Source organism: Paroedura picta, chromosome 16 (genome assembly GCF_049243985.1).
Source record: "Paroedura picta isolate Pp20150507F chromosome 16, Ppicta_v3.0, whole genome shotgun sequence".
In the NCBI taxonomy this organism is placed as follows: domain Eukaryota; kingdom Metazoa; phylum Chordata; class Lepidosauria; order Squamata; family Gekkonidae; genus Paroedura; species Paroedura picta.
Window position 1 is genome coordinate 20,551,826 of NC_135384.1, and position 16,618 is coordinate 20,568,443.

The following is a 16,618-nucleotide window of genomic DNA, read 5'->3' on the forward strand; positions in this document are numbered from 1 at the left end:
TTTTCTCTACTGTGCTCTCAACATTGTCATTTGAATTTGCTGAACATTTTTAGCTTTAGGGACTTGGCGCTTACCTGTGTACACCGTGATGAAATAACTGACTTAAAGTTAAGTGAAGTTGTGTATGTGTGTTTGTGTGTGTGTGTGTGGGGGGTTCTCTTTCAACTAGAAAAGAGAACATTTTAAATGGGTTTCTCAATATTTTGTATACAGATCTCCGCGAACAAAAAGGAGGCAGTGTTAAGGGTCACATTTCTATGACAAAAAAGTTGTATGCGCTATAACTTTTACATGCATGTGCAAAAGTTTTTCCCCCTCTCCAAGTCAATGTGTATCCTTTTAGTGAAGCAATCTTAAACACAGACTATAACACAATTGAATACGCATGTAGTAGCTGTATTTTTGTGGTGGAAGGAATGGTAATAATGCGAAAGATAGTGCCACATATTCAGAATCGCATCTATTCAGAATCCTTCCCAGGTATATTTAATGAGGCTTACTCACAAGAAGTGCCATTGGGTTCATAGAATCATAGAGCTGGGACCTCCAAGGTCATCTAGTCCAGCCCCTGCACAAGGCAGGAACTCAACACCTACCTGCCCACCCACAGTGACCCCAATTCCATGCCCAAGTGATTCTTCCCCACACCAAAAATCTCCAGAATCCAGCCTGGTCTGGAGGGAATTCACCTACTATCCCAGAGTAGTATGTTGACGTGTTGCTGTTTCAGAGGCCCCTCTGCTATGCCCTGAAACGTGCTCAAAATCATAGCCTGTCACTCCAGTACGGAGCGCAAGACATACAAGTGAATCGAAGGAATTTCCACATAAACATGTTTAACCAAGGATGTAAGCAAAAGGATCAGCTTCCAACATTTTCCTTCCAAAAAGCAAGCCCAGGTATTCTGATCCAGAGCCCCACGTGTGCCGTGACACACCATATGGAGGTCCTGTGCAGATGGAGGGAGGTGTGAGCAAGAAAGCCCTTGGAAATCAAGGAGATCTGTACATGCTCCGGAGCAGGGCTGGTATTCTACTTACCAGTGACTGTCCCTATTTTAAAATTTTTGCTCTTGACTGGTCCCAGCCAGCTCTTCTTGTCTTTCGATGCATCCTGTTCTAAGCTTAATAGTGCCTTGGTTTATATCCCTCTGCTTTAAATTAGCTATTCCCAGCCAGAGAGAAAAAGACAAAGAAGATGAAGACTGGAGACAAAAAATCAAAGCCTTTGCTGACATTGAATGGGAAGTTCATAAGGTTCCCCAAATTTTCACTTCGTATGTTAAGATAAGAAAGGACTGAGCCCCATGCACAGTTTGCTCTATACCACCCTCTGCTGCCTCACCTGCACAGGTGCCTTCCCTACATCAAGCAGGGATTGAGACTTCCACCTCACAGCCCCCGGCTCTTGGAAGCCTTGGAACGTTCAAGTTTTGCAACAACCCTTTCCAACTTCCCTGCTATTCTGTTTCTTTTACAAAAATCACTTTCTTTCCCCTTTTCTTTCCCTTCCTCCCTTCCCCATTACATCCCTCCCTCTTTATGCACACTGTACTGCCAACTCAGAGGATCCACTGGTTTGGAGAAGGAAGATGAACAGGGTCCATTCTTTTGTGATTGGTTAGAAAGGGGGTTGGCTTTGATTCTCCACATTTCTGGGGGGGAGGGGAAGGGAGGGGTGTGTGTGTGTGCGTGTGTGTGCGTGTCTTGGGGCAGGCTGTGCTGCTGTGATTGGCTGAGGGGCTGGCCCATGATCCCCCCCCTGCAACCCTCTGAAGCCAGCAAAGAAGGGATCCACCTCTGGGACAGTGGACCGTATAAAAAGGGAACTTAAGAACTTGACAGAGTCAGTAGGAAGTTTCTGCTGGGGTCTGGAGTGGAACTACATAAATCAGACCCTCCCTGTATGACTGGACGCTAAAGCAGAACCAAGGATACAAAGAGTCTTCATGTCTAATATTTAGACATGTTCAGCTTTGTGGATTCCCGGTTACTGCTTCTGATAGCAGCAACTGTTCTACTCACCAAAGGTCAAGGCGAAGAAGACAGTAAGTACCACAGCTGATGCAGCTTCGGCCGCTATGCATGTGCTGAATGACAGTGTTTATTGTAGTGGGTTGCCTGCCTGCCTCTTCCTGTCAAGGACAGAACCTGCTTTTCCTCAACTTGTCAAGTGACCTTCAGCCCATTTCTGCAGAGGTGGGGAGGGGGGGGGGACTTATCACTGTGATGGTATTCTGGTACAGTTGTCCCCGTAATGGTATTCTCCCTGTCTCAGGATATGTAGAAATCAGGATGGATCAAGAGAGCTCCTTCTTAAGATGCATTCCCGAGAATCCTGTTCAAGGAGACAGGTCACCAGATGTTTGTGACCTTTCTGAAACTTTTGGGGTTGGCATGAAGGCAGGAGAAAGGAGACAGCAGAGGTGGGGGGGGGGGAAATGCAAGCATTTTTTCCTCCTTGTTCTTTGCAAGTGCTCCATGGAGAAACAAAACTGAGCTTAACCAGCTGCACATAGCCTTGGGTGTGTTTCTCCCTCCCTCCCTCCTCTTTTCTAAACATGTCCCTTGAGGCAAAGCAACAAGTTGGATCAATTAGAACGTCTGCAATCCTTTGCCAAGTTCAGAAAACAAGAGAGGGGGTGGCGATTGGAAGGGAGCAGGAAACAGGAGAAGCCACAGGAGATGGGAAAGTCACTGGGCAAGCCCGTGGTTAAGAGCGGCAGCTTTTAATCGGACTGAGCAGTCCTGGCAGAAGCTCCTTCAGCCTCACCTACCTCACAAGGTGTCTGTTGCGGGGAGAGAAAGGGGAAGCTATTGTCAGCCACTCTGAGACTCCTTTGGGCAGTGAAAGCAGGGTATAAAAACAACTCTTCTTCTTATGTATTCTTGGAAAGCAGTAGTTGTGGAGAGGAGGAGGAGGAGGAGGAGGAGAATAGTAGTGAGACAAGCCCATTTCCCCTGCCTTGTAGAAGAAGTCTGCAAAAATCATCAGGCAATTATTAAGGGGGGGGGGGAGCTTCAAGATGAGTCATAAGGAAAAATGTTTTAGCAACCAATAAAGCACAAAAGTCTAGACATCACTCCACAGACAAAGCCAGTTGGATGTTCAAGATCCAGAGGGGGGCTTTCTCCACCAATCCACAGGAGACCTCTAGTGGCCATGGATGGAATCAACCTTGCCCCATCACATTGGTGGGAAGGCCGGGAGGGAAGGGGATGTGAGGAGTGGCCTCGAAATGGGTCAGTACTGATCAGAAAGAATCTATTCTGGGGTCAGCAACTGAAAAGCAACATCCCCCCTTTGGGGGGGGGCAGGGGATAGAAAAAGTCCCTTGTACCTACAGCCGAATTTTTTTGTGAGGTGACATTTTGTCTCCAATGGTTGAATTCTTTCTGAGTTTTGCTGCCATCTAGTGGTGGGCCTGCTGCTTTCCTACAACGATTCCAAAAGGGAGTCATTCCAAGTTGCAAGATCAGATTAATTATTCTTTAATCATTTCCCCTCCAGTAATAGAAGGCTCTGCCTCCCCCTTGCAATATATAAAACAGATGCCTGATGGCTTAATGGAAAAACTTACTTCTATTGTATATTGATAATTCTTTTTTTTAAAATGAGAAGTAAGTCCTATACCTGGAGAACATAATTCTTAGATGCAAAACTTACATTCCTATTCTAAAGCATTTACAGTGGTGGCAGCAAGGAATCCCTGAAATCTCTCAGACATCTGCCTTTGGCATGCTTCTCCTTGCTACCATTCTTCACTTAGGTCTGCTCCACTAAATATTATCAGTGCTATTAAATGCAAGGGTGTCTGAACAAACTGGTATAGGATTTCAGCCTAGGTGGGAGGCCAAGGCTACTTGACTTGTGAACACACTCTCTCGTTTTAACACCTGCTGACTTCCCTTCCTTCCTAAATTGTCTGCACCAGATACAGTTTCTCAAGGCCAGGGCCATGGACAGACACATTCCCTTCCTCTCCGTGGTTCCTCTTTCAATCTGAAGTCCTCTCTCTCTCTCTCTCTCTCTCTCTCTCTCTCTCTCTCTCTCTCTCTCTCTCTCTCCCTTCCTTTCTTTCCCCCTCCAGAAACTTTGCAGAAGACTGTTAATTTCTTTCTCGCTCTTTTCTTTTGTGTTTGGTTTGGCTTCAACTCCAGAACACTGAGGTTACCAGTTGGATGTAACAACTGGACAGAGGTTTTTGTTTAAATTCCAAAGCAACTGGAAAGAGTTATAGTGGGTCTGGCTCATTTCCTGTGTCACAGAGTTGGCTTGATGAAAAGCAGATGACAATCTGGAAGAACAACAACAACCAAAGTACCTCTCCTTATGAAGTGAAAAGGGAAAAGGGTGATCAAGGCCAGATCCTTTGAGAAATATTTCTGCCTTCAGTTGGTCCACCATCAGAGAATCTCCCCTATGTCCTCTGCTCTGCTCCCAGTGTTGGCTCCCAGCTGGATCTTGGCCTCTTTGCTTGACTGCCTTGTTTCTTTTTCTCGTTTCTGCAGTTCCATCTGGGACCTGCATACAGGATGGAGTAACATACAATAACAAAGATGTTTGGAAACCTGGAGACTGCAAGATATGCGTGTGTGACGACGGCAACATACTTTGCGATGAGATGATGTGTTCAAATCCACCCTGTGCCAACCCTGAGATCCCCTTTGGAGAATGCTGTCCAGTTTGTCCTGATGCCGGTACTTACTTCATTAACCTATCTCCTGCCAGCTCCTCTCCATTTCCCCATTGACTACCAGCCTACCTATACATCGGTCCACTATTCCACCGATTCACAGAATCACAGGGCCATAGAGGCCATCTAGTCTGCTCAACGCAGGATCAGCCCAGAGCTTCAAAATGCAAAGCATTCCTTCATATCCTTCCACACTCCGTGCCAAGGATTTCCTTTCCACCTATGTAGCTCCCACCCTTCTTATCTATTGCATTCTAGTCTACTCCAGTCGATTTCATTAAGTCACCTTGAATAATTTCAGGGCCTTGATCCATGCAATTGCATTTTCCTGCACCACCACCAGCCAGGTCCCGATGTGGCACAATGAGAAGAACGCTGAGAAGAAGGCGGAGCTCAGATCTAACTGGCAGCAGTGTAGGTCCAGGAAGTGACCCCCATCACTGATGGCCAGGAGTAAGCAGAACCCCGTGATACCTCAGCATTCTCCTCATTGTGCCACTCCACTCAGCTGCTTGGATAGCTAGGCTGGAGAACCCACCTTGATCTAGTCAGCCAACCATCCAATGTCTAGTTACCTGCCCAAGCAGCTGCCCAAGACAGGGACACTTTCTTCCTTTCCCTTCTAGTTTTATCCACCCCAGCCATAACATCTGCACATTCACCCAGTTATCTTTCTAGATGTACGCCTATTACCCATCTACCTTTTCTAATCTGGTCAGCTATTCATCACCTCCAATTCCCCCAGCAACTCACCTCTTATGTGGCTAGTGATCCGAGGCCCTGTTTACGTTGCCAATGCAACAATAACAAATCACCACCACAATCCAAGACCAACATTCACCTCTTTTCTATGACTATACCACTTGGATTGGCAAATATAGGTATTTGTGTCAATATTATTGTGTGTGTTTCTCAAGTGCATGCGGGGGGACTCATGGGGAAGGCAAGGTTTTGGGACCCTAGAAGAGTTTTAAAGGACTGTCCATTTTTTTTCTGCCAGGATATGCCATTGTAGTCTCCTTAATTTTAATCTGGCACTAAAATGGAGGAATCGGAATCAATTTATCACTGTTTCATAGAATTGTAGAATCCTTCCTTTGAAATGTGAATCGTTCAAAAGGGATTGTCTAAGCCAGCGGTAGTCAAACTGCGGCCCTCCAGATGTCCATGGACTACAATTCCCAGGAGCCCCTGCCAGCATTCGCTGGCAGGGGCTCCTGGGAATTGTAGTCCATGGACATCTGGAGGGCCGCAGTTTGACTACCCCTGAGCAATTTGGTTAATGTGAAACTATTTGTCATATTAGCACAAGTCATCTTCTAATTCGGTTGATATGGAGAGCTCTAAATCCTTGGAATCCACAGGGGGAGAAGCCTGTTCACCCAGGGATGATTATTCTTTGTGGATCTAATTTGACATTCCAGTAGCACAGGTGGAATTCAGGGTTCTCCAGTGGCTACAGATGATAATGATAGCTTGTGAATATTAATATACCTTTTTTTGTTCTTTGTTTAAGATACATCTTTTTACCCAGGAAATGAAGGTGTAGAGGTAACTGACTTTCTCCCATAAACCTAACTTTTATTTCTTTGTATGGATCATTTTTTTCCCCTCTGGGTGATGACGGTCTAATCACAATTCTCTTCTTACCCGGCAGGGTCCTAAAGGCGATCAAGGCCCAAGAGGAGACAGGGTAGGTATCCATAACTAAAGCTTGTGTTATTGACGTTGAAACAAAGAATGAAATTAAGGACTAGTGGGAGGATCTTTAGCAAAATACGGTGTGAGAAAGTTATTCGACATTTCTTTGGTTCTATTTGAAATTTCACTTCCTGGATGAGAAAAAAAATAGCCTACTAAAATAGTTCTTGCAAATTATCCTCCTCTTCAGAAATTATCCTCCTCTACAAATATTTTAAAAGCAATATTTAAGGACGTAGAAAATGCTCTAATCTTCACTGCAATTTTCAATAAAAAGGTGGTCATAAACTGTACATCCACCTGTTGTCTCAGGCAGGCACAAAGCTGTAACGTCATTCATACTTCACCACAGGCTACATGATTCCAGCATTTTCCATCCAAGTTGCAGTCTTGGTCCACCTTATTTGGAATAGATGTGCCCCTGTTGCAATTTGTGTCCCAGTATCAGGATGTTTTCCTGCCAGGCCCATGGGTCAGAGGACACTGTGATAAGTGCTAATATGGGAATGCTTCTGGTTTTTATCTACAGGGACTTCCTGGCCCACCTGGCAGAGATGGCATTCCCGGACAACCCGGACTCCCTGGACCTCCAGGCCCTCCTGGCCCCCCAGGCCTTGGCGGAGTAAGTTGGATTTACCTGTTTAACTTACTTACTCAACCAAATGCAAGGAGAGAACTTAAAACAAGCCCTTTTCTTTTCCCCTGATAGAACTTCGCTCCTCAGCTGTCCTACGGTTATGATGAAAAATCTGGTGGTGGCATGGCTGTTCCTGGCCCAATGGTAAGTCTTCATGGTCTTCAGTGTGACCGTGAGAGAATTTATTGAGGAAGACGGAGGAGGAATGGTAAAAAAGGGTGGGCTTGGACAGAGATCAGCCAGAGAAGCAGTCAACCTCCTTCACATCTTAAGATGCTGAAGTTTCACAAGATAGCTCAGTGAGGTTGATGGCAGAGGATTGTTTTGCATAGAAGCCATCTTCTTGGAGTTGAGAATCAAAGGGCAAGCTGATTTTTGTAGGAGAAGCATCTGACCACCAGAAAGTGGAGCAAGAGCTGAAAGACCTTCTTTCAATAAGTAAAAAGGGATGGGGGGGGGATAATTAAATTTAATCAAGAGGACAGTATTTGTGGTGACTCTAATAAGTTCATATAAGCCCCCCTCCCCCAGCATTCAAACATTAACCTTAGTAATCCTCACAGTAACTCTGGAATGTAGACCATTGCAATAATTGCAGGAAATATGTGAGCACAATGTAAAGATGGGGGAGGGGTGGATTCGTGTCCAGTATTGAAACAAAGTGGGAATACTTGAATATAAAATTGATAGAGATAACAGTGGGAATGCTTGAATATGAAATTCACGCATGTGAAACCCATCCCCCCTATACAAATTCTTATTTGAATGGTAGGTGGGGGCTCTCTGAAAATGTCTTGTATGCTTTGGTCGAACAGAAAGATCCCAATTTTTCCGTACGTTTCTCTCCTGGAGAAATTGGATTACCTCAGGGGAGCCCATTTGCAATCCTGAATGGGAAACCTTAATATCACAGAATCACAGAGTTGGAAGGGGCCATACAGGCCATCTAGTCCAACCCCCTGCTCAACGCAGGATATCAGGGTGACTGTAAAAACAGAGGTTTTCCCAAACCAATGCCAAAGATTGATCAAGAGGAAAATGATATAAAAGGGATGGTTGGATCCAGAAAACAGGAAAGAAAAGGAAGATTTTGAACTCATCATTAAGTAGGGCTTTGAAAAGATGGAGTCAAGCAAGGCAGGCCTAAAGAGCTTGGGTATCATTGGGGGTCTAGAAAAGATGGGAGAAGATCTACTGAATCTGACAATCTGATGGCTTCTTTTTGCCTTCTCAGGGTCCAGCTGGTCCCCGTGGTCTTCCTGGTCCTCCTGGTAGCCCTGTAAGTACCTTTTCACTTTCCTTGTGATAATTAGGAAGTAAATCTTAGTATTCCTTGTATGTATTTGATGGTTTAGTCAGTCGGTGCATTGCAGAAGCACCAAATTTGCTACATGAAGTCGTTTACCATATGGCATGGGAAATATGCAGGGATATGACCATAAAGTATATGGATCCCTGATGGTGAAAGAATCAGGGTGGGATGAAAACAGAGTCAGATTTCCATTGGTGAAGAGTGCAGAATTCATTACTTGCAAAGCCCTTCCCTCCTTTTCCTGAATCAGAATAAATTATACAGAGCAGGCAGAATATATGCAAACATATTCAATTTTTGTGGTATATATAATTGTGGAATTCAGCTGTTTCTGGCACAGAATTTGAAGGAACCTTGGTAACGGATTTCTTTGCCCATACAATCTTCTCTTTAGAGGCCTGCAACATTCAGAATTTTTGCCTTCTCAGTAAAATTTCAGAGGAGGCTACAGGTTGCTGAAGGCAGAGGACGCACACTATAATTTCAACTTTACTCTTTGCTTTGGGGTGAGGACCATGTAGTTAGCTCACTTTGGTACCACAGCTTAATCCTATGGACCAGTCATGTGTGCTGAGCTACAGGCCCAGAAAACAAAGTCATAGAAAACCTACCAGTGTGAATTTTGGTGCTTGGACTAATGGGTACCCGGAATTTACACTCTATATAGCGACAAGGCAGTTTCCTAATCCAAGGATCCTAATTGAGGATCCCGTTTCTGCTGGGTGCCCTCTGGGCATGCTTGAGAGACACTCTCATTAGCAGTGGTTGGGCAAACTGTGGCCCTCCAGATGTCCCATGAGCTCATGGGAATTGTAGTCCATGGACATCTGGAGGGCCAGTTTGCCCACCCCTGCTCATGACTTTTATTAGCCATCATTGAGGGCCGAGCTCTGGTGAGCCTACCCTCATCTTATTCCTTGCCACTGGCTTATACTTCACACTGCGTTGTGTGACAAAACCAAGGTGCAGGAGGAGGTTCAATACATGGGGGTATGTGGGGAAGGAGCAGATTGCAATAGAAGACCAGGCAATTGTTATCCCAGGTGTTTCAAGAAGTACAAGAAGGAAGTTTCGGAATCACAGGGGGAGCCTATTCCGGCCAACACTGCAGAAAAAGTGGGAGAGGAAGGCAATCATGAGTGGGAGAGGAAGGCAAAAGACAGGATCAGAACTGGGACAGTTTCTGGGCTTCTCCTGCATGCATTCAAAACAAACAGGGGTGCCGTCAGCTGCTTGCTTGCTAATGTCGCTCTTTTTTGACTCTTCCAGGGCCCCCAAGGTTTCCAAGGTCCCCCTGGTGAGCCCGGAGAACCTGGTGCTTCTGTGAGTACCATCTGATCTCTGTTTTGCATTCTGGTTTCACACTCAGGCCAAGCGGAACATTTTTCAGATCTCTTCTTGGAATTCTCCTTGTCCGCCGCTCCAGGGAGCTTTCAGTCTGCGGATGCCAGACTTCTTGGCCTGACTTTGGAAGATTCAGGGGGCCTATCTGCTGGGCTACTGATAGGAGCGAAGATGCTTTCTTGCCTCTGATACTAACAAGTGTGTTTCTTCTTGCAACATTCTAGGGTCCATTGGGTCCCCGTGGTCCAGCTGGCCCCCCTGGCAAGAACGGAGATGATGTGAGTAATGGTTTAAAATCATGCAAAAATCTCAAAACTCAGACTCTGGCATGAGTGAGTTAACTCACATACCTGTCTTCAATTATCTCCAGAAAAAGCAAGTGTGGAGGTCAGAGTGCAATGTGTGATTTTGCACTGGGTTGGTTACCTGTTCCAGGTGATCAAAGAGCAGCTGCTTATGTTTTCACTGCCCCTGGATGCTTTTCAGTCCCTCTGCCCCAGAGGGGTTTGCTCCATTAAGCTACGCCATTTTCAGTCAGAGCCCTCGGATGGCCAACTAGCTGCTGACTCCATGTTCATCCTGTCCAGTATTCCTTCTTTGCCTTTCTCTTCCAGCTTAGGCAAGACAGCCTGTGTCATTTGCCATGCTTTTCAATTGTCTCTTGCAAAATTTAAAGTCACTTTTGCCTGGAAAATTCAATCGTTTGGATTTTTTAAATTATTTGTCTATTCGGGACAATTATTACCCTACTTTTCTCCCCAATGGGTTTACAAAGTGTCTAATTTAAATAAACAAAAATTAATCAAATAAAAAACAATCCCTCCCCTCAACAAAACCACATTCAGGACAGGTTCTGGATAAAGGGGTCATCTCATTAAATGATTGCAGACTGTAAGGCACAGGCTTTTAGTAAAAGGACAAGAGCCCTTTGGTTCATGACGAAAGGCTTGTGCCTCTGGCCGCACAGTTGTTAAATACCTCCAAGCAGGTATTAAATGTACTTACAAACATGGTTCATCAGTCAACAGGTGTATATTTCTACATTAGCTATAAGAGTCATTGGTCCAGTACTGGCGTGTAACTTTTGTTCCTTCTGTTCTTCAAGGGTGAAGCTGGAAAACCCGGCCGTCCTGGTGAACGCGGCCCTCCCGGCCCACAGGTAAGATTTTTCTTCCTAGATGTCAAGCAGCTGCCTTTTATAAGCACAGTATGGAAATCCTTAGAAAACTAGATAATCTTGAAGGTGGGATTAGTTGTCTAGAGCAGGGGTCCCCAACCTTCTTCAGCTGTGTCCACATTTGGAATTCTGACACAGCAGGGTGGGCCCTGACACAAAATGGTTGCCACAGGAGGCAGAACCAGCCACAAAATGGCTACACTACAGCTTACCTTCAGTTGCACAGTGAAGATCCTTGTGCTGTGGTGGCGACATTTTAAAAAATCTGTGCAGCCAATCAAATCTCCAATGGCCAATGAAAACCCTTGCTGGGCAAAAGCCCCACAAGGCAACACCCACTTTCTATGAATACTTGGTGGGTGCCATGATATGTGTTGGCAGGGACCAGGACACCCACAAGCCCCATGTTTGGGATCCTTTATTTTGATAAAGTTACATAACCTCCCACATTTTGAAAGAAGTAGGAGAAGAAGCTTGAGAACAATATTGGCAAGGAATAGCTTAATCTCCAGGGGATTGTTTATTTATTTAGGAACCCATATGACCCCTCCCAAGCACTCAGAGCGTGATCTCACTCCCTTCATCATCATCCTAAATAATCCTGCAAGTGGTGGGACAAATTAAGAGACATCACCTTTCTGAAGGCTACGGCAGGAGTTTGAACTCACATCAAAAACCAACTGTATCACAGAGGCTCTGAGAATCACCAAACAGATGATCTCAGCCAAAAAGAGAATATTGATCTTGAGTAGGCTTCAAGGGTGATGCTCCAAAACAAGACATGATTGCAAGAACCAGCCATTGCAAGGATTAGCTGAGGATGCATTAGAACTTCTCAAGCCTTTGAAATAATTACTTCACAACGTTGTAGCTATTGATGAGAGATTAAAGATGCTCCAGTCATATGCAACGCCTTGACGTGATGAATCACATCTGCAGAAAGATGAAAGTTCCTTTGTTGTCGTTGTAAAATAATTACTTATCTTTTTGCTACAGGGTGCCCGTGGTCTTCCCGGAACTGCTGGCCTGCCAGGCATGAAGGGTCACAGAGTAAGTGCATTCCACTTGTTCAATACCCAGTTAAATTCCAGAACCTTGTAATTCAGTATCCCAAGAATAAACTATTGTCAGGACAATATATACATTTCTTTCAGAGTCTTTAAGTTCCTTGGAATAGTAACCACACCTGTGGTTGCCACAGGAACATCTTCATTGCATAACTCTTGGCATTCATTGCTGCCACAAAGGTTATGGCTTTGGCCTCTATGTCCTGTGCCCTATCTGTTGTGCCTCCCGGGCAACTGTGTGAAATAAGATGCTGGACTAAGAGAACCATCTGTCAGATCCAGCAGGGCTTTTCTGATGACTTTCCTTATGAACTGTGGAAGAAAATCTCCTTTTCTGGATGATTACCATAGTAATGAGTCAAGGCCCAAGTTAACAAGGCCATTAAGTAATTAGTTTAAGAGCTAATCTCATATTTTAATTGAGCATTGCATGATGGAGTCCATAACCTTTTTTTTAATCATAAAAGTACAGGCACACACCCACACATTGGGGGAGGTGGGGGTTCTACTGTTTCAATTCTAATAGTTCTGTTCTCCTCCTCACGCTAATCATTTGACTTCTCGTTTTAGGGTTTCAGCGGTCTTGATGGTGCTAAGGGTGATTCTGGTCCAGCTGGTCCCAAGGTGAGTCTCCACATTACCTGTGGACTTCCTAAACGTTTGTAGACAATTCCTTCTTCTCCTCTTTCCGTGTCTGGATGTTGGCATCTGTTTTGTTTCCCTTTAGGGTGAACCCGGCAGCCCTGGTGAGAACGGTGCCCCCGGACAAGTGGTGAGTATACATTTTACTCTCATCCTTCTGTCTATTGTTTTGAGGAATACATCACTTGTCATCTTTCCAAGGATATCTTGGGTACCAGCAAAAAAAGAAGAAGAAAAGGAGGGTGGGAGTAGCCCCACTTCTGACACTGAATCCAAAGAGCTACATTTTCTTGAAGTGGCAGAACAGGGGGATGCTTTTCGGGAATTGGGTTCTAATTTTTGATTCAGTTGGAATTTATTCCAATCTGCTCCAGCTTTGGAATCAATATGTCCAGGACATTACGTTTCTTCTTGACTTGCCCAATGAGCACTGGTGATCATTGAATTAACCACAGAAACAGGTGCAAACGAAGGGCATTTTCAGTCTGAACCTGTCCTTTGCATGATGTTCTCTGTGAGGAACAGAACCCTGAAATGAAGGAGGAGCTGCAAGTCCTGTGAAAGATTTCTTCTTTCGCCCAGGGGCAAGGACAGGAGCCTTAGAAGAACTGGATATTAGTAGCATCCGAGCAGGGAAAAAATAACAGGGAAAAGACTCTTTCACTTAGGCTGATGTACCCCGCAATGATATTTAGCAACTTTCAGATGCTGTTACAGGCAGATACAAAAGAACACTAACACTTAGCAAGAAAGAAAGAGTTTGACTGGGAAAGGGTATCTTTAAAAATTAGCTTTAGGTTAAGGACTTCTTACAGAATGAAGAACCAAATTAGGCCTTCCCAATGAGGATCCTGGCAAATCAAGCCTTCTAACTGACAACATAACCCATTAAAGCTAGTAGATGTAGAGCAATGTACTACATGCTACAGGAAAGATGAGCCAATGAAAGGATGGTGCATAGTAATAGGCCACAGGTCAAAAAGATGTCTTCTCCCAGTTGACCATGTTTCCTCTTCTCCTGCTTAGGGTCCACGTGGTCTTCCTGGTGAGAGAGGCCGCCCTGGTGCTCCTGGCCCCGCTGTAAGTACTTCCCCTTTAAACTGCTGGAACCTGATATCCTGCAATCCTTGAAGGGCTGGCCCTGATCTGGTGTGAAAGTGGTTGTAACGCAAGTTGTTGTCCCTCCCTGCAGGGTGCTCGTGGTAATGATGGTGCTGCTGGTGCTGCTGGTCCCCCAGTAAGTATTTATGTTGTGTTCTGTTTCTCCTAACCGGCCTGGGTGATGCTAAGGATGATTAATTATCACTTTCTGGGCAGAGAGTAACTGAGTCATGCAAAATGTTGGCTATTGTCAGCCTCTGGGTTCTATAGGGTGGGTCGGCAAGGAAGGCTGCTCCTATAATTAACCGGCTTTAGGGTGGCCTAGTTTTGCCTCAATTCCACTTTTCTTTTTCCTGTCTATTTTCAAAGCCCCATCCAGACCTTGGGCCACAGCTGAGTTGGCTGGCGCTAGCTGGTGGTTAGGCTGAGGCTGTCAGGAGAACTGTATAATCACCACTTAATATGTTGTCCCCTCTTCTTTTAGGGCCCCACTGGTCCAGCTGGTCCCCCTGGCTTCCCTGGCGCTGTTGGCCCTAAGGTGAGCACATTGACGAATTCAACATCCGTAAATGACTGTTTGGGGGAGATTCGCTACAGAAGAGCCATTGTGGTTGAATGACACCCCACCTTTATGCCCAATGGGACCCAAGCAAGTCATGTTATTCTCCTCAACTCCATTTGCATCCTGACGAGGTCCCAGCAAGCTTCCATGGCAGAGTAGGGCTTGGAACTTGGGCCTCCCAGATTGTAGTCTGACACTCTAAACATGACACCGCATTGGCTCTCCTGTCACCTCTCCCTCTCCAGCCTAAGGATTCTGTTTAATTTTTTTAAGAGCAGGTTTTGGCGTTGCCATCTCTGATATATTGATATCTCTGTTCCTAATCACGTGCTTCTTAACAAACTGACCACAAACATTTTGTTTGTCTGAATGGCTACCGTTAAGCCACAGTTAAGAAGCCATTTTTAAGGAATTTCCCCCTAAAAACCTGTGGCTTGTGCTGGCTTAGTTACAAGATGGAGAAACCCTGATAAGTCTTCATTTATGGATCAAGGACAACACATTCACTGCTAAACTTGCTCCCATTCTCAAATTCCAGGAGTGATTTGGTTGCCCATGGCAGCATACCATGCCACTTTGCTAATGTTTGTTTCCTAAGGCCCATCCTCATTGCTCAGTGGGGTACTGTGCCCTAGAGGAGCCCATCTTCCCCAGCTGCCATGGGAATGGGTCTGTTCCAGTAATATAAGAAGTAGGCCACAGGCCTTACAAGTTGATTTCCAAGAAGTTGAATGAAAACTTCAATGAAAGGGAGTAATCTTTCTCCAGCAGCATGCCTCAGTTATCCAGACTTGGGTGGGAGTGAAGCTCTGATAAGCCTCAGTTAGATTACAGGATCAATTGTAGTAGTATAGTAACCTGACAGGAAGACAGAATCTTAAGAGCAGGTATGGAAGAAGTAAATATTGCCAGGAAAGGAAGATGTTGCCATCAGCTCTGAGAAAGACTTCTTATGTTTCCTCTTCTTTCTCTTGCTTAGGGTGAAACTGGTCCCCAAGGTGCCCGCGGTGGTGAAGGCCCACAAGGAGCTCGTGGGGAACCCGGCCCAGCTGGCCCAGCTGGTGCTGCTGGTCCTTCTGTAAGTTCTAACACCATCATCCCTCCCCCTTAATCCATTCTGGTATTCATCAGAATTTTCCTAGAGATATTCTTCTCTAATAATAATCTTCCTCTTTTCCTCCTCTTCTGTTTTAGGGCAACCCTGGTACTGATGGTCAACCTGGTGCCAAAGGAGCCACTGTAAGTATCATCCCATAGTATTATTCCTGCTTTCTCTGCCGCCACCATTGCCCACCTTCCTCTTACCAGCTTGTTCTCTCTTCTAGGGTTCTCCTGGTATTGCTGGCGCTCCTGGATTCCCCGGTGCACGTGGCCCAGCTGGACCTCAGGGTCCCAGTGGCGCTCCTGGTCCCAAGGGTAACAGTGTAAGTGTCCCCTCATTGTCACTGGTTTTATTTTCAAGTTGCATCTACTTTCAAAAGCCATTGAATCAAGGAAGAGCTGGGCACGTGGACTCACCCTCGAGAACCCACTGATTTCCTTGGCCACAAGAGACGGCAGAGATTCCTATCACTGCCGTAGCACCAGTCATATGACTGCTAAATCTGGGTTTGGACATTCCTGGAGATTTTTGAGTGGAGTCCTGGATGGTGTGGTTTTGGGAAGGAAAGGAGCTCAGTGGGGTATAACCCCATGGAGTCTACCTGCCAAAGCAGCTGTTTCCTTCTGGGGAACTGATCTCTATAGCCTGTAAAGCGGTAGTCATTTCAGGAGATCTCCAGGTCCCATGTGGAGTTTGCCAACTTTAGCAATACTGCAATATTTTCCTCTGTGTTTTCCCCTACTACATATTCTCTAACTATGTTTGCTCAATAGTTACAGTAGCTAGACCAGGGGTGGACAAACTATGACCCTCCAGATGTCCATGGACTACAATTCCCACGAGCCCCTGCCAGCATTCGCTGGCAGGGGCTCGTGGGAATTGTAGTCCATGGACATCTGGAGAGCCACAGTTTGCCCACTCCTGAGCTAGGCCCTCGATATGTTCTCCCAGTTGCTGGAGTGTTCCAAATGTGTACCCAATGGGTCATGTTAAGTGCCATCAACTTATGGCAGCCCTCTGAATTAATGACCTCCAAAATGTACTATCATTAACAGCGTTGCTCAGGTCTTGCAAATTGAGGGCCATGGCTTCCTTTACTGAATCAATCCTTCCTTCTTTCCTGCCACCTTCAACTTTTCCTAGCATCATTGTCTTTTCCATTAACTCGTGTCTTCTCGTAAAGTGACCAAAGTACAGTCCGCCTCTGTTTAGTAGTTTTAGCTTTAAGGGAGAAGTCAGGCTTGATTGGATCTACAACTCAGTTATGGGCGGTGGGG

General features: G+C 45.5%; 1 protein-coding gene across 1 annotated transcript in view; it reads left to right on the top strand.

Annotated features, from left to right (window-relative positions):
• The first annotated feature begins 1,824 nt into the window (after positions 1–1,824).
• Positions 1,825–16,618, top strand: part of COL1A1 (collagen type I alpha 1 chain) — a 46,644-nt gene continuing 31,850 nt past the window's right edge. Inside the window, exons 1-19 of the mRNA XM_077315648.1 lie at positions 1,825–2,047; positions 4,512–4,700; positions 6,213–6,247; positions 6,354–6,389; positions 6,927–7,019; positions 7,107–7,178; positions 8,269–8,313; positions 9,616–9,669; positions 9,915–9,968; positions 10,796–10,849; positions 11,864–11,917; positions 12,505–12,558; positions 12,662–12,706; positions 13,603–13,656; positions 13,769–13,813; positions 14,162–14,215; positions 15,219–15,317; positions 15,434–15,478; positions 15,565–15,663. Coding sequence (XP_077171763.1) covers positions 1,966–2,047; positions 4,512–4,700; positions 6,213–6,247; positions 6,354–6,389; positions 6,927–7,019; positions 7,107–7,178; positions 8,269–8,313; positions 9,616–9,669; positions 9,915–9,968; positions 10,796–10,849; positions 11,864–11,917; positions 12,505–12,558; positions 12,662–12,706; positions 13,603–13,656; positions 13,769–13,813; positions 14,162–14,215; positions 15,219–15,317; positions 15,434–15,478; positions 15,565–15,663 — 1,263 coding nt within the window. The 5' untranslated portion in view covers positions 1,825–1,965. The remainder of the gene's footprint in view (positions 2,048–4,511; positions 4,701–6,212; positions 6,248–6,353; positions 6,390–6,926; positions 7,020–7,106; positions 7,179–8,268; positions 8,314–9,615; positions 9,670–9,914; positions 9,969–10,795; positions 10,850–11,863; positions 11,918–12,504; positions 12,559–12,661; positions 12,707–13,602; positions 13,657–13,768; positions 13,814–14,161; positions 14,216–15,218; positions 15,318–15,433; positions 15,479–15,564; positions 15,664–16,618) is intronic.